The sequence below is a fragment of the Balaenoptera borealis genome (assembly GCF_965194805.1).
Source record: "Balaenoptera borealis genome assembly, chromosome: 6".
Taxonomy (NCBI): domain Eukaryota; kingdom Metazoa; phylum Chordata; class Mammalia; order Artiodactyla; family Balaenopteridae; genus Balaenoptera; species Balaenoptera borealis.
This window is the reverse complement of record NC_138863.1, coordinates 34,065,430-34,086,851: the sequence shown is the minus strand read 5'-3', so window position 1 is coordinate 34,086,851 and position 21,422 is coordinate 34,065,430. Positions and strand designations below refer to the sequence as shown.

The following is a 21,422-nucleotide window of genomic DNA, read 5'->3' as shown; positions in this document are numbered from 1 at the left end:
TTAATTTCATGAGTGCTGTTTTTATTACAGCCTGGGGTTCAACATTGTGCTTTATGGTTTGGGTTCTAAGAGAGATTTACTGGAAAGATTTCGAACCACCATGCTGCAAGATTGTATTCATGTTGTCATCAATGGCTTCTTTCCTGGAATCAGTGTGAAATCAGTAAGTTTTTAAAATGTTAAAAGGAATGACATCATATCCCCTGCCAATCCATATCCCCATGTTAATGAGGATGCTATTTCATATTCTGGAGCATTCAGTTTTTGTTTTTATTGCAATAGTTTTCACACTAGTAAGATTGCACAGTGCTTAAGATCATGTGTTTGGACTCAGAGGGTTCTAGCTTTGAATCCCCATCCTTGAATTTCCTATTTGGTAACTGATAATGTATTAAATCTTAGGGAAATGTTAGCTTTGTTTACTACATTGAATACCAACAGTACTTCTCTCAAGGATAGGATTATGGGGGACTTCAATTTTATTATGCTTTTATGTCACTTTAGTGCTCTAAAAATAATAAAAATATAAGAATGGTTTATAGTTCTTTGATCATTTTTACTCCAGATGCTCATATCTCTTCATCATTTGGAAATTAATTTAAACCTTTTGAGTTCTGGATATTAACCGATGTAATATTCCTTTTTAGAAGTGTCCTTAATGTTTGGGTCCTCTTTCATTTGATAAATCTATAGTTTTCTAATATTTCTCATATTGTTAGTTTTTTGTTTTGTTTTGTTTTTACTACCTGCTTATGTTATCTTTACAACTTTGCTATTCTTCCCTGTTTCCTTTTAGCGATAACTTATGCAAAGAAATGAATTAGATGTACTTAAGTACCAGTAGAATTTTTGAAGTGATTTTTCAGACTTAGTGGGAAATCCAAATTTATTTTTAATTTATAAAAAAAAAGGATTGGTTTGCTAGTTGTATTTATCCTACATGACAGAATAAGTTATAACTGATGTACTTCTTGCACTTTTATGACATAGATCCTGAATTCTATAACAGAAGAAGTCCTTAATCATATGGGTACTTTCCGCAGTGTGGTGGATCAGCTAGACTGGATAATAAACAAATTTAAAGAAGGTAACGTGAAGGAGATGCTCTGTAGTTTTAGGGTGAAGCTAAGCGTACACTTATTTGTGTACTAGTACACATAAAATTGAGGATTGTTTTAATAATGACACTTCTCTCAATGCTGATTTGATTTTGATTTCTTTAAAATAATTTGTCCTGTCTTTTTCTGTGAACTTCACTTACCTAACAGGAAAGAATTACTCCTGCTACCTTGAGTTTATATAGCCAAAGCCTCTTTTTTTGTCCCCCAAAACCTTTTATTTCAGGATAATTTTCCAGTTTTGTTTGGCCAGTGTAAAGTGTTTCCAGTTAATTGGTACCTCTATGTCCGATAGTTTTATATTGTTTGATATGTTTATAAAGCATTCTTATCTTTATCCTGAGTAAATATCAATGCATTTGAATAATTTCATATACTAAAATCTGAGAAATGGGGAAAAAAACATATGTTTGTTATTCTTTTGGTGTGAATGTTTTTGTTATATGAGCAATTCAGAAAATTAAAAATAAAATTATTTAGGGTCTAACAATTGTCATTTAGTCATTGCTTAACAATTAAATGGAGTAATTGGTTATGCTTAATGATTTAATGGATGAGTTTGATATTGTTTGTACACTCACTAAAATAGGTGCCTAAGTCATTTTTTTATATATATTTATATGTAGTTACTCCATTTTATATATAATCCATATTATAATAAATATTTATATATTATATAATCTGTATTATCTAAATATAACTTATATTTATATTAAATAATTTATAATTATATAAATCATATGTTTTTACATAGATATAATATAAATGTTTTATAATTATGAATTATATAAATTATAATTGTATATTACATATGTAATATAATAATTATATGTTTGTTTACATATAATTTAAATACTGACTTTGGTGACTTCTAGAATTTAAGGAACCTTGGACTTTCAAAAATGTGTCATCTCAGAATCTTTGTCACTATATTGTCTCTCTTGTCCCTGTATCCCCAGTGGAAGAGAAATGTACTTATTCTCTTTAAAAGGCTCATCTTTTGTCATAAATGCCAATGTCCCATTTCTTACCAGCTCCTGAGGGACTTAGCAATGGCTTTTAAACATGTATAGAACTTCTTCCATCTTAAGAAAAATATTTACCTGATTCTATTGCCCTTTCACTCTATTTTATTTCCCTATTTCAATATGATTTGAGAGTTTTTGAAGACATGTCCTGCCTTCTACTTTTTACTTGTTTCCTTCTTAATTTCTTGCCTCTGTGCTACCTGAATTGTATGCTTAAAGATCACCTGTAATTTTTTTCATACTAAAAACACTGACCTTGCCTCACCCTTTGTTTATCTTGATCTCTCCAGTATTTGATGGTGTTGACATCTCCATCATCCGAATTCTTCCTTCACTGGCTTTTATGATATTTTACTTCTCTGACCTTCCTCATGCTTTGGGCAATATCCTAAGCCTCTCCCCTTCTCTTCTTTTGTCTCTTGGCTTTTGTGATAACCAGAGTTTTCTATATTCTCTCTTAATGCTTAATGAGAACTCTTTTTTTTGGAGGAGGGGACCACTCCCTCCTTTATCCCACCTTGCAATTCAACATGCACAGATTCACCTCCAATCCAATATGTATCTTGCCTTATTTCCTATGCCGTATTAAAACTGGTTTCTTCATGGTCTGATTCAAGTGTTAACCATTCCAGTTAAGTCTCTAACTGCTCCAGTGTCTACTGATTTCCAATGAATTTCTTTTTTTTTTTTTAAGACTATAATAATGTCTTGCCTGTTTTATGAGTGACTGACATAGCTTCTCAAATAAATTGCATACCCCTAAGCAATAGTTCTTTTGTCCTGTGCTACTTTGATATATTCTTTAATACAGTCCTTGCATGTGGTAGGGGGCTTCACAAGTACTCACTGAAAATAATAATTGCATTCTCTTTCCTTTTAGAGTCTTCTTTAGAACTCTTTCTTCTTATCCACAATTTGGATAGCCAAATGTTGAGAGGAGACAAAAGCCAGCAGATTATTGGACAGTTGTCATCTTTACGTAATATATACCTTATAGCATCTATTGATCACCTCAATGCTCCTCTCAGTAAGTTAAATATTACTATTTTTCCTTCTTGAGATATCAGTCTTTGAAAATTAATTTTCTTAATGTTGTCACAGCATTTTTATTGTTTTTAAGTATGCTTTTCCTTTGTTGCGTGTTTAAAGACATAGTTGCCAAAAATATAGGTGTCCTCAATCTGATTTAGAACATAATTCTTGGAAATAAAAATTTAGATAGTAAAGGGTGTGTTTTACAGCTAAAGTTTCATGAAGGAGAGGAGACCCAACTATTATTTTGGTTTCTTTCTACTCTTCTTTGTGGAATTGCAACGTTTATTTTATGTATTTAATTCAGACTTTGTGATAATCCTATAAAACAAAATGTTAAATTATTAAAATTTTTAAAAGAATGCCTTGGTAGTGCTAATATATTTTAACTTGTATTTAATATACAAATAAAGATTCAGATGTTGATTGACAGTGAAATTAGATTGTGAGGTACTGATTTGGATGGGGAAATAGCAAAAATGAAAATTTTCAGGATTCACTTTTTATTTAATGCTTTCTTGTTCTTTCCTAGAGCGGAATCTAGTAACAAGACAATATGAAAATAATTAGTAATTCTTGTTTTCTTTGATCATGTACTCTAGTGTGGGATCATGCAAAGCAGAGTCTTTATAACTGGCTCTGGTATGAAACTACTACATATAGTCATTATACTGAAGAAACCTCCTATGAGAATTCTCTTCTGGTTAAACAATCTGGATCACTACCACTTAGTTCCCTAACTCATGTCTTACGAAGCCTTACCCCTAACGCAAGGTAAGAATGAAAACTATAGTTTCTTTTTCAAAAAACTCTATATATTTTAAGATATGCCATACTAGGTTTTAATGGTGATACTAAAGTCCTTACTTAGTTTGCAGGATTGAGAGAAATAGTAGTAATAATAGTTGCCAGTATTGGGTTATGCATTAGGCAGACTACTCAGTAGTAGTCTCAAATTGCCCGATAATAAAGCAGGAGTACCAGCATTTTTGTTTTTAATAGATTTTTATGTTTCTGAGTAAGAGCATCTCAGTGTTCATCATAGAGGAAAAATTAGAATTTTGATGGATTTTACTTAAATTTGATAGTTATTTTTAATTACATATTGAACATTATGATTCAAACACAGGGCCCTTTACATGAAACAGCTCATTTGATCCTCACAGCTCCTCTAAGGTAGATAGTAAAGGGCACAGAGATTTTGACCCAAATCTGCGTGGTTCCAAAGCTCATGCTCTTAAATCTCGAACATCTTTGTAGAGTGTCTCCAGTGAAGCCCTTCAGCAGCCTAACCAAGAGGCATATCTGAATTAATAAAAGCTAATTAATAAAGGCTAAGGAAAGTTGTATACAGCATAAGCCAGCAAAAGATAAACTGCATAATTAACCTGTTGAAAAAAGGTGTTTCGTAGCCTCACAGGAGGCCACAGAGAAACGTAAGAGGCGAGTCCTGAGCATTCCTTTCCCAACCACCCCCTGCCAGTACCTCATACCACAGTGCAGTGTTAAAGCTAGGAGACTGACATTGGCATAATCCAGAGAGTTTATTCAGATTTCACCATTGATATGTGCACCCATTTGTGCATGTGTGTGTGTTTAGGTCTGTGCAGTTTTGTCACATGTGTAGCCTTGTGTAACTACCACAATCAAGATATGCAACTTTATCATCACAAGACTTCCTTGTGATGTTAACCCTCAAATGCTAATTTCAGTGAATTTTGTTACTCTATAAAGCTGTTTTTGTACACTTGAAGATTATCATGCAGTAATAGTGAAATATGTATTAAATGAATATCTAATCAAAATTTTTGATGGAATTGGGAATAGAAAAAGTGTTCATTTAATTTTACTATTATGCTTACTCCTAATGGACTATTGCAAGTTATTACATATAAACTTGGGAATCCATGCAATGTAAATGCTCTAATGCAATTATTTTTTAGTTGGGCATACCTAAATGTGTGCTAGTCTCCAATGCTTTTTTGGTTCATTCTGTATACTCCAATATAATTTAGTCTTTACTTGGTGTGAATGTGATTGATCAAAAAATCTTCACCAAAATTCAGCAGTGTAGTCAGTGGTAGTACTTAGTTATAAAGTGGTCATTCAGATGATCCAAAATATGCTTATAGAAATTATCTTCTAGACTGTCTTAAAAATGAAAATGCAAAAGGTTTAATTAAAATTTTTGCCAAATCCAGGGATTTCTGGGGAACTTAGTTTACGTAACACTGCCTCCAACCCAATAATTCTACTTGGTACACACTCCTACAGAAACAGTCCAAAATATGAAAGAGTATTTATTTACAATTGTATTTAATTTAATAAATTAATATTTTTTATTAATTAAAATTGGAAGTAATGTGAACATCCAAAACCAGTAGGGAAATGGTCAGTTTGTGGTACGATAGATGAGCAGACATTAAAAACTTTAGGAAGAATTTTTAAAGACATGGGAAAATCAATAAGTGAAAAAGAGAGGTATAAAATGGTGTATACCATATGTAAATGCATGAATTTATGTTTTCACACTGCCTTGTTCCACAAAAACTTGAGAAAGCAGCATATGCACGTATGATCTCCACATCAAATGTTAGTGGCTGTTATTTTAAAGTTATGGGGTTAATATTTTCCTCTTTAGTTTTTATTATATATTCCAAGTTTTCTATAGTGGACCAACCTGTAGTCTAAAAAAAAAAACAAGTTGACCCTGAACAACGTGGGGGTCAATCTGTGCCTAACTTACAGTCAGCCCTCCATATCCACAGTTCCTCTGCATCCGCAGGTTCAACTAACTGGGGGCTGTGTGGTACTGTAGTGTTTACTGTTGAAAAATATCCACGCATAAGTAGACCCACGCAGTTCAAACCCGTGATGTTCAAGGGTCAGCTGTACTCCTAGTTTTTCTTTAAAAGGAAATAAAAAAGCTTCTCCTTTTTAAGTAGACCAGGATACGATGTTCCTTGAGAAAGGAACAGAAGGTAATACAGACAGGCCAGGTGTTTCACACTCTTTGTGTATTTTACTATTAGCTGTTATCTTTGAATGCTAACATTGTGGATTTGAATTCCTGTTTGTTTGTTTGTTTTTTTCCTTAGGGGGATTTTCAGGCTACTAATAAAGTATCAGCTGGATAACCAGGATAACCCTTCTTACATTGGTATCCAATATATATTTTTTAATTAATTTATTTTATTTTATTCTATTTATTTTATTTTTGGCCGCATTGGGTCTTCGTTGCTGCGCGCAGTTTTTCTCTGGTTGCGGCGAGCGGGGGCTACCCTTCGTTGTGGTGCGCGGGCTTCTCATTGCGGTGGCTTCTCTTGTTGGGAGCACGGGCTCTAGGCGCGTGGGATTCAGTAGTTATGGCACGTGGGCTCAGTAGTTGTGGCGCACGGGCTTAGCCGCTCCATGGCATGTGGGATCTTCCTGGACCAGGGCTCGAACCCGTGTCCCCTGCATTGGCAGGTGGATTTTTAACCACTGCACCACCAGGGAAGCCCCATGGTATCCAATATTTATGATATTAAATTGTGTGACTTTCTGTTTCATCCCATAAATTGTTTTTTTCTAGAATCTAATAATAGCACTGCAGTTTTTCACAGCAGTGAATAAATGGTTTGCTCTGTGATATCGTGTCTGCCATATCAAAAATTTTCAAGCAGCCCTACAGATACACTGCTGAACAGGCTGTTTGCCAGTACAAATTGAAAGACAAATCCAGCTTACTTTTAAGATTTCCTGTGCTACCTATGGATGTGTGTCTACCAACTACATATATTTCATATGCTGGGCATCTTAGATTTTCTTCCCCTTGAGTGAAATAATGTGTTAAATTTAAACATACATTCTAATAATCATTCAGCTCTCATTTGACTTACTAGTTCCCTCTTTTAAAAAAAGTCAACTTTATTCACGCTGTTTAAAACTGCCCATGGGATTATGTCATACTTGGCCACAGCTGACTGCTTTCAACCAATCAGTTCTCTTTTAAGAATGTAAGCCACAGTACATAACACCTAAGTATTCCCTAGCTTTGCTTCTTCCAGAGATACTTACTTCAACACTTACTGGCTGCTTTGACATACTTTGGTAATAGCACTTTTTTTCTGTGTTCTTCGGCATGGGTATCCATATATGGGGTCATGTCTTAAATACTGACTTATGTTCACATTATCTTTTGAACTCTCCAGGACTTTCTTTTCAAGACTTTTACCAGCAGTGTCGGGAGGCATTCCTCGTCAATAGTGATCTGACACTTCGGGCCCAATTAACTGAATTTAGGGACCACAAGCTTATAAGAACAAAGAAGGTGAGACTTTGCTGCTGTAGCACTGTGTGCCAGGATTAGGGTATCTCATTTACTTAAGGACAAGTATGCCTGATTATGAAACTGAGGTTGCCTGATGGGTCACAAGGATCCATTTAGGCAGCGTGCCATTTGAGTTCTGTAGACAGAGAGAAGGTAAAAGTACTCTGCTTCAGAGTAGATCAGAAGACTTATGACTTCTAGTCCAGAGTAACAGGCCATTAGAAACGAGTCAAATAATCCTATTTCCTTCTCCCTCTCTTCCTTCTACCCTATCATTAATCCAGTCTATATTTATTGAGCACTAACTTTATATGAGATGTTTCACTAAGCATTAGGATACAGAAGTTAGCAAAAACCTAATTTCTTTTCTCATAAAGCTTAAAGTCTAATGGAGGAGATGGACATTTGCCAAATAATCACACACACGTAAAATTTAAACCGTGGTAAGTCCTGTGATCAGAAGGGACATGGTTCTGAAAGAGCATATGACAATAGGTGGATCTGACCTAGTTATGGGTATCAGAAGAGACCACTGAGCTGAGGCCTAGGAAGACTAGGAGAAAACTAGTCAGAGAGGGAAGGGAAGAGAATTCTAGGCAGGAGCAGCATGTAAAGAGGCCCCAGAACAAAAAGGCAGCCAGCATGACACAAATGAGGCTGAAAAGATAGTGATGTAAGGGCTAGACTATGCATGACTTTTAGGCCAAGGAAAGGGTTTTAATCTTTATTCTGAAATAATGGGAAGTCATTTAAAAAATTGTTCTGACAATGGTATGGAGAGTGGAATGGGGCAGGGTAAGATGGTGATTGCCGGAAGTCAAGGCACAGAGACCAGCTAGAAAGGTGTTAGTAGCCTGGGTGAGATGATGGTAATCTGGACTAGGGTAAAGAGAGAAGAGTAGTTGGATTCAAAATTGACAAGAATTGATGACAGATTGGATATGGGAGCCAAGGGAAAGGAAAGTGTCAAGAGTGATTCCTGGTTTCTGGCTTGCACGACCAGAGAGACGGTGGGATCATTAGATGAGAAGCTGGAAGAGCTACATTTTGGGGGAGACATAGCATGAGTTCATGGTCTTATATGTTTGGACTTCCTCTGTTTGAGGTTCTTCTGAGATTTCCAAGTAGAGATGTCAGCTAGGCATTTGGATTCCTGGGACAAGATACCAGAGAAAAGATCTGGGCTAGAGATACAAGGTTATGATTCCTACATATTTAAGTTATAACTGAAACCAGGCATTGGTGAGACTATCTAGAGAGAGGACATACAGTGAGATTAGAGGGCCAAGAACTAAGCCTAGCAGCGTGACACTTAACGGCCAAGTAGAAGATAAGCCTGCAGAGGTGAAACAGCCACAGAGCCAAGAAAACTACGTTGTCACAGAAGCCAAGAGAAGCATATTTTAAGAAAGGTCAGGGACTTCACTGGTGGTCCAGTGGTTTAGACTCCACGCTTCCAATACAGTGGGCACGAGTTCGATCCCTGGTCAAGGAACTAAGATCCCACATTCCACATGCTGCGTGGTGCAGCCAAAAAAAAAAAAAGGTCAGCAGTCTCAGGAGCTGCCGAGAGGCCAAAAAGACAAAGACTGAAGATACATAATGAATTTAGGAAACTGGAATTCCTTGGTGGGCTAAGCAAAAGCTTTTCTGGTGACATGATAATGGTGGCAGTAGGTAGGTTGGCCTGGGTTGAGTGAAAAGCAAGGAAATGGAGACCACCATTTATAGACAACTCTTCTGGAAAGGTGCCAGGGTTATATGACGGATGGAGAAGAATGAGGAATCTAGTGAGGGTTATTTTAAAATGGGAGATACCCGAACCTCTAGCCAATGGGAAGGATCCAGTTGAAAGGGGACTAAAAGAGAAATCAGTGGTATAAGATTTTAGAAAGAGCAGGCAGGTGGAAAATAAAATACCCACCTTCTCATCCTTTAGTCTTTTCCACTATAAAGCGGCTTAACTATAAATTCCGTGTATTTAATAGATATATATGCCTGTGTGCCCTCTGGCCTCAATTTTTATACTTTTACATTTATATAAAATATTAATGAAATCCAGTCAATTTTTTGTTTAACCTACAATAGGATTCAAGTATATCTCTTACGAATGACTAACATCCAGGGTATTCTTACATCTTTTAGGGAACTGATGGAGTGGAATATTTATTAATTCCTGTTGACAATGGAACATTGACTGATTTCTTGGAGAAGGAAGAAGAGGAATTTTGAAGCTCTCCTGTACTCTTGAATCTTCTGTGGAAGAGTTGTACCCCAGCTGCCACTCCTCTAGTCTAAAGTGTTGTGTTTACATCCAATGTTAGACTCTTTTTCCAATGTACAAGATTTAAAATTGGGAGGGGGAATGTCATCAGTTAGAACCTTGATTATTAGCCTGGCTGGTGTACCATCCTAGTACTATGCAGTGGTCCTCAAGTTGGAGACAACGTGCCTTTCATTCATTACCTCTCTGGAGACTCCTTGCTGGAAGGGACAGTGTGCTCAGGGACTATTTGGAACTGGATGTTTTGAACTCTTTTATACCAGAGATGATATTCCTAATATTTCGAGGGCCTTTTAACACTCCTGGAGCTATTTGCAAATGTGCTTGTTCCAGAGTGTGGAAGTACAAAGACACTGCAGCATCACGTAAATCGGCTTTATTTGCTATTCCATGTGTCAGAATTGAAGAGTATAACAGAGAAGGCAGATCATCTCTTACTGTTTCTGAAATGGCTTAACAAAAGGTGTAAGGTTGGGGGGAAAGTGGGTGATTCAGCTTTCTCCTTTTGGATTTAGGCTACACGCTGATTGATTGATAGAGGAGGAAGGAGCACGATGCTGTTCAGTTGGGAGAGTAGGAAAAACATGAAGCGTAGATAGGGTGCATGCCCATCCCAGAGAGCACATGACCAGTAACAGATCGCGCTGCTCAGGACAGTTAACGTCTGTGCCGTCACCTTCGTGATACAAGTTAGAAGCCAGGCTAGAGAAACACAAACCTGAATTTCATTTTAGTTATTTTTTCAAGGCAACAGAAAATAAAAATTTAACTATTCTTGTATATCAACATGTTTTTCTTTTCTTGAATAACATGCAGATGAGCAGCATATTAATGGCTGGCTTTAAATGAATTTGATTTCTCTATCAAGCAGGCCTAAAATTCACTGTAAGACATTTCAGTTTTTTTTCTTAAAATGACAATTTCAAACCTCCTAAATACTCAAGCCTTTTTTTCTCTTAGGAAAGAAAAGAAGGCTAATCTTGGCCACTGTAGTCAGCTGATAGTCTTCACATACTCCCTGAACTATTTCATACTTGGAAATGAAATTCTTCATTAAAATATCACTGTAATATACTGCATCATCATTTCTCACTCATTTCTCATCTTGTAAACCCCTTTTATGAAAGTATTTCCCAAAATGATCAGAATTTTTAAAATCATTTCTTTGTGTCATATAATGAATTTTATTTTAAATCCATGTATTAAGGGGTTTAGTCTTAAGCATAATTACTAGTCAAAATATTTAAATTTATACATGAATAGGATTCTAAAATTTTTAAATTGTACCAAAGGATATTCAATGAAAAGTGATTTTCCTTACCATCCTCTGATCCAGTCCCTTAGGCAGCCATTGACAGCAGTTTAAGCATTCTTCCCAAGGTATTCTATGCACATCTAAGGATATTTGTCTGTATTTCTCATTTTAAAAACACAAATGGTGGCATATGATACTTGCTGGTTTGCACCTTGTTTTTGTTTTTTGCTTAATATATTTAGTTTATAATAACTTACAGTATAAAAAAGTATACGAAATCTTTAATGAACTAACGTGCAAACTTTGCATTTGCCCTTAAATATCTACTGGTTTATTTTTATAATTTTTGTGTCTATACTGTTTGCAAGCAGTATATGTGAATAGTCTTTACTATTAATAAAGAAACCAATTTGGATATAACCATTTTTTTTTTCATTTATAGTACTGGGTTTTTTTACTAAAGATATCTTGAAGTGCTTCACAAGTTTTATGAGTGCATCTTACAGTTCTGATGGTGATCTTGGCAGAATTATACATTCTTCATTACCTTGTTTCAACATCAGTGTTGCTTAAGCTCTATCAGTTTGATTGCTAAGGCTCCAAACTTCTGCTGTTACTCGCTTCTCGCAAGATTGAACAGACCTGAAGCCTTGAAAGATTTTTCTGGCCTCTCTTAACAAAATGGCTAAAATAGGCCAAAAAAGGCACAGGGGATGCAGGACAGACAGTTAACACTCTACAAACTTGGCGTAATACTGAATTCCTTAGGCAGGGAGTTCTAAAACGGTTCTTGTGATACTCCAGAAACCGAACTTTCTTAGCATCATGTTTGTCATTTTAATATATGAACATGTCATTCATACAAAAGATCAGTAAGTCTGAGGGATGGTGCATAGGTTTTACTTTAAAAAAAAATTACTAACAAAACTTTAGAAATCTACAGTTGACCCTTGAACAACACAGGTCTGAATTGTGTGGGTCCACTTAAATGCAGATTTTTTCCAATAGTAAATACTACAGTACTACACAGTCCACGGTTGGTTGAACCCACGGATATATAAAGAGAAACTGAGCCTACACAGGAAGAGCCAACTATAAGTTATACTTGGATTTTTTACTGTGCAGAAGGTCAGCACTCCTAAACCCCACATTGTTTAAGGGACAACTGTATTCTTCCCCCCAACCAATTCAAACCTGGAGCCAGTAGCACGTTCACAGTGTATTTTCCTACATTCTAGGAGGTAAGGTGACTCTTCCAGCTTAGTCCTGAGTAGCTCTCAGATCTAACAGTGAGTCATGAGAGTCTGCCTCATCACAGATTGTGTCTCCTAAAAGCCAAGGGATAAATAAACTGTCATGTAAATGACTTTCTCAGGCTTTTTGTAATTATTTGATTTCTCTCCCTTGGGAGAGTCTCTTTAATTTTTCAAATTGCTGTTAAGCCATGTTAATTCATGTTTGTTGAGAACTTACTAAGTAGAAGGCTCTGTGCTAGGCAGTTGAGAGAATATGAAAATGTGATGTGAAATATCTAGCTGAGGTTTTAACAGCATTAAAAATTACAGTATCCTTAATGTGTTGAATAAAGTAAATTTGAAATAACTAATGCTATGGAAAATATAACTTTAAGCATGAGTATAACAAAGCTTATTACCAAATTTTCATTATTTTGGCATATATCACTTGGGCCTCAAGTCTTAAGTATTTAGGTCACCTAAATGCTTTAGCATCTTTACTTTTGCTCCCCAAAGTGTGGTCCTCAAAATGGCAGCATCAGCATCTGCTGGGAACTTAAGAAATGCTTGGGCCCTTACTCGAGCATCTGAATCAATCTGCATGTTAACTAAATCTCCAGATGCTCTGGTACCCATTAAAGTTTGAAAAGCAATGGTATATACAACTAAGCGATCAACATGTTAAAGTTAACAGTTCAGAAAATTTGACAGCTGAAAGTAAATAATCTTGAGTGGTACTTTATATTTTAAAAACTGCACAGGAAGAAAAAAATAAAAAATAAAAATAAATCCTGCATAGGATGTGTTTGGGGGTATTTTTAATTATTTAGAAATGCTAGCATGCCAGTAAAGAAACTGGATTTAACATAAAATTACTTCAGCTCCATTGAGATCCTTACTGCTGTCGTCAGTCACTGTTACAGATGAAATCACATCACACCTTGAGTGTGCTATAAAGAAAAAAGGAGGGTTTGAGAGCTACTGGCCTCAGTTTATTTCTTCATCATCACCTCTGACCATACCTTCCCTGCGTTGTGCTTTCCACCGTGACAATAATGAATTAATTACTGGGGTTTTTCAATGTGCTGTGCTGTTTCTCTACTTAGTGCACTTGTTCAAGCTGTCCCTCTTGACTGAATTCTACCCCCTTTCCCCAGAAGACCTTCCCTATAAACCCTATGCATATCTTTATCATAGTTACTTAAGAGTTTATTGTAACCGTCATCCAAATTTCTGTCCTATCCTCCCCACATCTCTATGGGCCCAGCACACAGAAAGCAAACAATGAATGAATGAATGAAGCAAATACCATTAAGACAGTCTCTCAAAGCTGCTATCTCATTCTCTCTACTTTGACAAAGCTGACCATCTCATTGAAGCTTTCTACTTCTTGGCTTCTGACACTTAGCTGTTCTCCCACCTTTCTTGGTGGCTCCTCCAACTCTAACTGGGGGCATTTCATAAGGCTCACTCCTATTGGTTATTTCTGTAGTGAATCAGTATTACAGATGAACCACCAAGAATAATTTATAAGTTAGGATCCCAAAGCCTCCAGGAGAAAAAAAGATTGGTAGGAAAAGGATCCTACAAAGGAAATATAAAATTCTATGCTTTCTCATCTTAGACAAATAGTATTTTAAAAGATTTGCTGGGCTTCCCTGGTGGCGCAGTGGTTGAGAATCTGCCTGCCAATGCAGGGGACACGGGCTCGAGCCCTGGTCTAGGAAGATCCCACGTGCCACGGAGCAACTGGGCCCGTGAGCCACAATTACTGAGCCTGCGCGTCTGGAGCCTGTGCTCCGCAACAAGAGAGGCCACGATAGTGAGAGGCCCGCGCACTGCGATGAAGAGTGGCCCCCGCTTGCCGCAACTAGAGAAAGCCCTCGCACAGAAACGAAGACCCAACACAGCCATAAATAAATAAATAAATAAATAAAGAGGATGCATTTCAAAAAAAAAAGATTTGCTTTTGCCATTACCATACTAACATGCTCAGTGGAGAAATTGGAAATACATATAAAAGCATTAAAAAGAAAAAACTCGGGGACTTCCCTGATGGCGCAGTGGTTAAGAATCCGCCTGCCAATGAAGGGGACATGGGTTTGATCCCTGGTCCGGGAAGATCCCACATGCTGCGGAGCAACTAAGCCCATGTGCCACAACTACTGAAGCCTGCCTGCCTAGAGCCCGTGCTCCGCAACTAAAGAAGCCACCAAAATGAGAAGACTGCACACCGCTATGAAGAGTAGCCCCCGCTCGCCGCAACTAGAGAAAGTCCACGCGCAGCAATGAAGACCCAACACAGCCAAAAAAAAAAAAAAAAAATTAAAATTATTAAAAAAAAAAACAAAACCAAGACACCTCTCATCATACCCCCCAGAGAAAATCACAGTTAAAATGGGGTTTTTTTTCCCTTCAGGATTTCTTCCATACCTCTTATATCAGTTCTGTCATCAATGTATTTGATTAAGATACACTGTAGTTAAGCACACAGGCTCCAGAGCCAGACTGCCTGAGTTTGTGTCCTAACTCCATCACTTCCTAGCTATGTGGCCTTGGGCAAACTACTTAACCTCTGTTTCAGTTTCCTCATCTGTAAAATGGGAGTAACAATACTTATATGCTTGTTTATAAAGGATTGAAAGTAAAGCACCTAGAAGAGTGCCTGGCACAAAATTAATACTGTATGAGTACTCACTAACATTATTTTGAAAGTTAACCATCTTTATATTGAATACATTACTAATAAAATTACAGGTGAGTTACCTAAAAAGCAATAAAGCAATAATTACATGAATAATGATCATGTATATTTAAAACAAAAAGCAAAACTCATCCTGAGGGACTTCCCTGGCAGTCCAGTGGTTAAGACTCTGTGCTTCCACTGCAGGGGGCACTGGTTTGATCCCTGGTCGGGGAACTAAGATCCTGCATGCGGCACAGCATGGGCAAAAAAAAAAAAAAACAAAAAAAACTCATCCTGATAAATCTCATCCTGATTCTGAAATTTAGGTGGGAGATTAGTGATCTAGGAACAGAAACATATAGACAGACCTTATCACCCTCCAGAGGCTACTACCTATATATATAGGTGTTCTAATCCCAAGTTTTTAAAGTTTATATGTATATATATATATTTTTTGGAAAAGTATATTTTTAAAATAACTAAGGACAGAGAGATATAGAATGACACATCCCATCTATAATTAAGCTAAGGAGATGATTACTTGAGCTATTGATATTTCCCAAGAATGTTAAGTAAACAGGTTTACTCCATCTTTCCTAGAGGTTATAATGAATACATATTATATACAATATATTCTTTAATTTGTCCTTTATAATAATTGTTCTTTAACGGTAATTACATTATTGTTTTTACCTTCTGAGCTACAGAACATCTGGTGAAGCAGATCAAGAAACCAGAAATGATAATGTACCTTCTAAGACGTTCTTTCAGAAGGATACCCCACTGATTCATGTTATGCATTTGAGTTGGGAGCCATTCGATTTGTAGACTGTGTCATCTGGTTGTTCCTGCATGCATTATACCACATGAAGAGGGTCCCTGTCTATTTCTGACACGATAATATTAATCTTATCCTCCAAGTAAGCACCCAGCATATCTCGAAGATCAGAAAGAAAGCCTCGTTCAGTGTTGCTATGTTCACAGAGGATCACATTTATTCCTTGGGAAGCGGCATCCAGAACATCATGATGGGACATCTCACCTGCCAACAAAAGAAAGAACAAATACTTAAATATTAGACACAGAGTCTGTGGAATGCTGAACCATAACAGCAGAAATACCAACTTTGCATTCTGTATGCAGCAAATGTAATACAGCAGAACTTTACGTAGAAATCTAGAAAGTTATATGCATGTTTCTTACATGTCCTCCAATTTAAAAAGAGATACAGAATTCCAAATTCTTTCTCCTTGGCAGACCCAAGGCAAGTAACCAAATACACACATCCAACAGTATCTGATACTGCCATAACTAGACCTGTAGGAACACCCATTCAAAACGTTTCCACAATAAAATAAATGACCATTGCTAAGTAAAATGGGGCTTTCAAAAAGTTTCTTTCTTATGTAACTATTAAATAGCAAATACCTCAAGAAAATCCTAGGTTTACCGCGATGTGAAGCCCACACACTGCAACAAAGAGTAGCCCCCACTCACCGCAACTAGAGAAAGCCCGTGTGCAGCAACAAAGACCCAATGCAGCAATAATAAAATATAAAATGAATACATAAATCTTTAAAAAAAAAAAAAGAAAAGAAAATCCTAGGCTTACTTCCCAGAGACTCCTTTACACTTTGTACCAAAATTTTCAGCATCAACCGTAGTCTAATTCATAAGGATGAAATGAACTTAAGGTTATTTCTAAATTAAAAGCAAGGTATTTTCCTTTGACTTAGGCAAAACGCCTAGAAATTCTGAAGTTACTGGTGGAAGAGGATCTCATCTTTTGTGAAAAGATTTTGGGAAAACTCAAATGTTTTGAATTTTAAAAAACACCATTTATGAATCTGATGACTTCCAACTTACGAGCAAAAATATATTATGCACAATTTGGCTTGTTCATAAAAAACATAATTTTGAAATATACTTAAGAGACATAAAGGCATTAAATAAAAAGGTTCTTAGAAAAAAAATCCCCCCTGCCCAAATCTTCAATTCCCCACACTCCCCCCTACCCAAATATGCATCATTTCATTATAAGGAATAGTTTTTATTCAGGCACCTTTTAAAACATCTTAATCTATGTAACAGTAGAGAAAAAGTAAACGGAGAAAAAGACACTAGGGTGGCTCACTTAGAAGTCATGCTTTAGGAAAGACAATCTGGCTGCCTGGACTATTATAAATGCACTGGCTGGAGAAGGCATGGAAGTGGGAAAATCCATAAAGACCCTGCAATAACACCAGAAGACAAAGGAAAGAAAGGCTGGCTCAGATGGCAGCTATGGGAAAGAAAAAGCAAATGAAAGACAATTTATATTTGCAAGGAGCAAGCTCGCCATCTGCTGGTCTTTCTGGGTTATTACCGTTTATGACCTAACACATCAAGCTCAAAGGAAGGGTGATGAAACTGGTCTTTTGGCTGGCGCTTCCCATCCCTGAAGTTATATTCAAAGTGATGCCTCACAGACCATAGACATCTTAAGTTAGCCAGATAAGAAGATATTTTCTGTTTCCCCAACCAGATAGGAAGGACATTTTAACATTTTGGAACTGCGTGAATTTATCTTATGTACATATTGCTTCATAATAAAAAAACTAATTAAAAAAAAGTCATTATTTATGAAGAAACAGACACTCCAAACTGAGAGATATACAACAAAGCAAATGGCCTACACTCTTCAAAAATGTCAATGCTCTGAAGACAAAGTTTAGAACTATTCCAGAGGTAGTGTGTGATCATGGATTGGATATCAACCTGAAATCATCACAACATGGTCATGTAAGAGAATGTCCTTGTTCTTAGGAGATATAATGCTGAGGTATTTAGGGGTAAAAGGTCACCATATCTGCAATTTATTACAAAACTGTTTGGGAGGAAACATGTAAATATATAAATATACTTATGCATACACAAATATATACACACATATATTGTATGATATGTTACAGAGAGAGAGAAAATGTACAAATGTGGCAAAATATAACCATTAGTAATCTAGGTGAAGGGTATACAGGAGTTCATTGTACTATTCTTGCAACTTTTCTATAGGTCTAAAATTCCTTCAAAGTAAAATGTTAAAATTTTAAAATAGAAACACCATGTTGTAAGATATCAAATTGCCTATACACTGAAAGTTTATTTCAATCTGGTATAAATATCTTACATCTTTAGAAGGATAGAAAAGAAAACAGATAATGGTCACATACATTTTTAGTTGGTTCAAAAAATACATCATGCTTGCTCAGATGCTGCACCTCTATACTTAGCGATGTGACAATGTTTCAAGTGCAGCAGCCTCTGTAAGGGGGTGTGCTAGACAATAAGGCATGGGTGTGGGTGGCAGGAGAGGCCTTAGTAATGGAGGGCCCCAGAGGTAGCCAAAGGAAAGGGGGGGGCCTTAAGACCCTTGAGTCTAGTCCTAGAAGTGGGAAAAGTAATCTTTAACCCCCAGTCTCCTAACCCTCAGGAGGCGCAGAGGTGGAAATACCGCTGGTAGCAGCAGTGTACAAAGTGCCTCCAACTCCTTGGAGGAATGATGGGCCAAGTTACCAGTTAGGTATTACCCACAAGGACAGAGTATAAAGCCTGGGAGCCAAACAATTAATGTCCAATAAGAAATGCATACTGTAGGTTAAGAACAAAGTGACAGGAATCGGGAGAGGAAGTCATGACCATCAGGGGCAGGAGCTGGACACTGTCAAGAAAAAGCTTCTCAGGGGAGGTATCTTTGAGCTTACCACTAGAAGTTTAAGAAAGTGGCAAAGAGAAGACATCTTAGCCAGGGAAAACAGCATGAGCAAAGGCTGCCTGAAAGAGGATGAAACATTTAGGCTTCACCAGGACAGCTGACGGAGATCACTGAAGGGTTTTTAGCCTGGATAATATTATACACCATCATATTTGTACTTTTTAAAGTTAGTTTTGGGGGAGTGTGTGGAAGATTAAGATTAGAGGCTTGATGAAGTACTTCAGGTAGAGGATGCCTGGATGGAGATACAGGGAAAAGTTCTAGAAAGGTTTTGGAGTTATAACTGATAGAAACTGATGATTGTCTTTAGGGCTGAGTAAGAGGAACCATTTTCTACTTAAGACGACAAGGTAAAAAGTGTCCCATTAACTTACATATGAAATCTGAGAGAAATCATGTTTAGGAAGAAGTTAGGTTAAATAAATGCTGAACATCAGTTTTTTAGATAATCTAATTGTTTAATGATTTTTTCCCCTCCACAAAGAATATGGTATGTTCCCAATTTTGGCATAGTCCCTATTTTCAGGTTCAAATAACAGATCCATCTATACGTCAGATGCTGTCCTAAAACCTGCTATTATTGGATCCATCTATATGTCAGATGCTGTCCTAAAACCTGCTATTATTAGATCCATCTATATGTCAGATGCTGTCCTAAAATATGCTGGTTTTTAACTTGAAAGAAAATAAAGCAAGGTAGGGAAGGGATGCACAAGAAAAGGGTAGAAAAAAGATCCAAAGGCTGTCCTACCTGTGAGGTAGAGGTCGGCCTCTGTTCCCTGAAGGACGCTGCTCCCAGAACCAGCACACACGGCCACGACTTTGACTGGGGACTCTTCCAGATAAAGGAAACAAGAGGCCACTACTTTATAATTCCCCTTCATTTTAATATTATAATTTGTACCGAGAATCCTAAATGTAATGCAGATTTCACTCCTAGTCTCATCACCAGTACGTGAATTTTGCTTACCAAGTTTTAAAAAATAATAAAACACATCTTCACATAGGCAAACAGACTATTCCTTGGCATTGCAGAGCTAACCCAAGGCAGCATTATCATTCCTTCAGACGTATGTTGCTGCAGAAGCCCACATAAGGCACCCCTGAATAGTATCAACCACTATTAGCACTAGGCTTTGGGCTTTACTGCAATGCTGCTCAGTAAAGCAACCTCACCTGGGTCTCCAGGCAACAGTGAGAGGTAAGCAGGTAACTCTCTGTTCCCAGGTAAGGAAGCTAAGGAACTAAAAGGGCTAGAGGATGCTACAAATGGATTTGACACACATTTTTTTAAATATCGTATTTATCCTAAAAGAGCATCCTCTGAAGAGTGAAACACAGACTCTTTCAAGCCAAAATCCAAGTGTTTAGCACTTAGGTTTCTAGAATGGACACTTCATTAGTGGTATTTCAAAAGAGTGGCACTGGAGCTGGTCAGAAGTCCAATCCCATCTCTGCCACCGACCCTTTTTGGAAACGAACCCTCATGAGTTGTTTGATCCAGCTGTGGACTTTGGATAAGTTTCTCTCCAAACCTCAATTTTTTTCACCTATACAAGGGGAATAACGACACCTCCCAGACAGCTAACGACGGCTAGCGTTTACTGCACTTAATGTGTGCCAGTCACATGAATTATACCACCACCTCGATGAGTTAGGTTTTATTATTTCTGCAGTTTTTACAGATGAGGCTACCGGGACACAGGGGGTTAAATAGCCTGTCAAAGTCACGCAGCAGACAGGACAAATGTGAACCCAAGGCGTTCAGATTCCACACTCATAACACCTGCGCTCCACTCGCCGCCTTCACAGTGGGAACTCACACACTCAGGACACTAGGTACAGTGCTAGGCTCACTGCAGGGGTCCAACAAATGTTCTGTCTGTTCCTTTTGTTACCCAAAATACTGGGGAAAGCCAAGAGGAAAGGCAGTGGCTACAAAACTCAGAAACTGCACTGGATCACATCACTTAGCACTACCTCACTATAAAATACTGCCAGCATTGTAAAATTTAAGATTTGCATTGTAACTGGAGCAATCACAATTTCCAGCTTTCTTCCTGGATATTGGTAGGATTGCACTTCATGCTCTCCCTGGGTTGAATAATTCCGGACAATGAGTTGAACAGAATATGTATTTCCAGACCGGAATGTTTAACTGATGGTTTGAGACCCTCCCTCTGCAAAAGTGCCCAGTCTACAAGGAGCAAATTTCCCCCGTCGATTTGAGATGAATGTGGAGTGTGCCTGAGAAATAAATCTTGTTTAGGCCAATGAGATGTATACCACAGTATAACCTCAACCACCCTGATCGATAAAGTAAAGCAGTCATCTCCTGTGAGCTGTGACACGTTTCTATCATCTATACTGACACAGCCAAGAGTTTCAAGTTTGCCCAACAGTATCAGTAAGTATACTGGACAAATAAAGGAGACATATTTACCTAAGGTCTTCCCTACTCCAAGAGCAAGGCGAACATGAGACAGTTTCAGGTGCCTTTTGATTTGCTCAATCATGGTTGCCAAGGAGACAGACTCATCCAGTGTGCATAACCGTCCCATGCCAGTATGTAGAAGCAGAGGCTGAAGAGAAACAGAAATTAGAAAAACTGTACGTCATCAGTCCTAGAAAACAAATCCATAGAACAAACAGCAAATGCCCGAGACAATAAAACAAGCATACAATCAGCTTGCTATAAAACCAGCTCCAGACTAAAATTTG

At 37.3% G+C, this 21,422-nt stretch overlaps 2 protein-coding genes across 9 annotated transcripts in view; one reads left to right on the top strand and one right to left on the bottom strand.

The window, feature by feature from the left end:
- The window catches only part of ORC2 (origin recognition complex subunit 2), a 49,893-nt gene extending 39,040 nt beyond the window's left edge, over positions 1 to 10,853 (top strand). For all 4 annotated transcript variants that reach the window (XM_082397077.1, XM_082397075.1, XM_082397074.1 and 1 more), the window contains 7 exons: positions 31 to 163; positions 991 to 1,087; positions 3,027 to 3,173; positions 3,781 to 3,952; positions 6,277 to 6,338; positions 7,372 to 7,490; positions 9,636 to 10,853. In XM_082397077.1, the coding sequence (XP_082253203.1) occupies positions 31 to 163; positions 991 to 1,087; positions 3,027 to 3,173; positions 3,781 to 3,952; positions 6,277 to 6,338; positions 7,372 to 7,490; positions 9,636 to 9,722 (817 nt within the window). In that variant the 3' untranslated portion in view covers positions 9,723 to 10,853. The remainder of the gene's footprint in view (positions 1 to 30; positions 164 to 990; positions 1,088 to 3,026; positions 3,174 to 3,780; positions 3,953 to 6,276; positions 6,339 to 7,371; positions 7,491 to 9,635) is intronic.
- A 4,718-nt stretch (positions 10,854 to 15,571) lies between these two features.
- Positions 15,572 to 21,422, bottom strand: part of NIF3L1 (NGG1 interacting factor 3 like 1) — a 17,470-nt gene continuing 11,619 nt past the window's right edge. For 4 of the 5 annotated variants that reach the window (XM_082397139.1, XM_082397137.1, XM_082397138.1 and 1 more), the window contains exons 5-7: positions 21,145 to 21,283; positions 19,453 to 19,536; positions 15,572 to 15,992 (exon numbers count right to left, since the gene is read on the bottom strand). In XM_082397139.1, coding sequence (XP_082253265.1) covers positions 15,808 to 15,992; positions 19,453 to 19,536; positions 21,145 to 21,283 — 408 coding nt within the window. In that variant the 3' untranslated portion in view covers positions 15,572 to 15,807. The remainder of the gene's footprint in view (positions 15,993 to 19,452; positions 19,537 to 21,144; positions 21,284 to 21,422) is intronic. The other variant, XM_082397141.1, reaches the window with a different exon arrangement.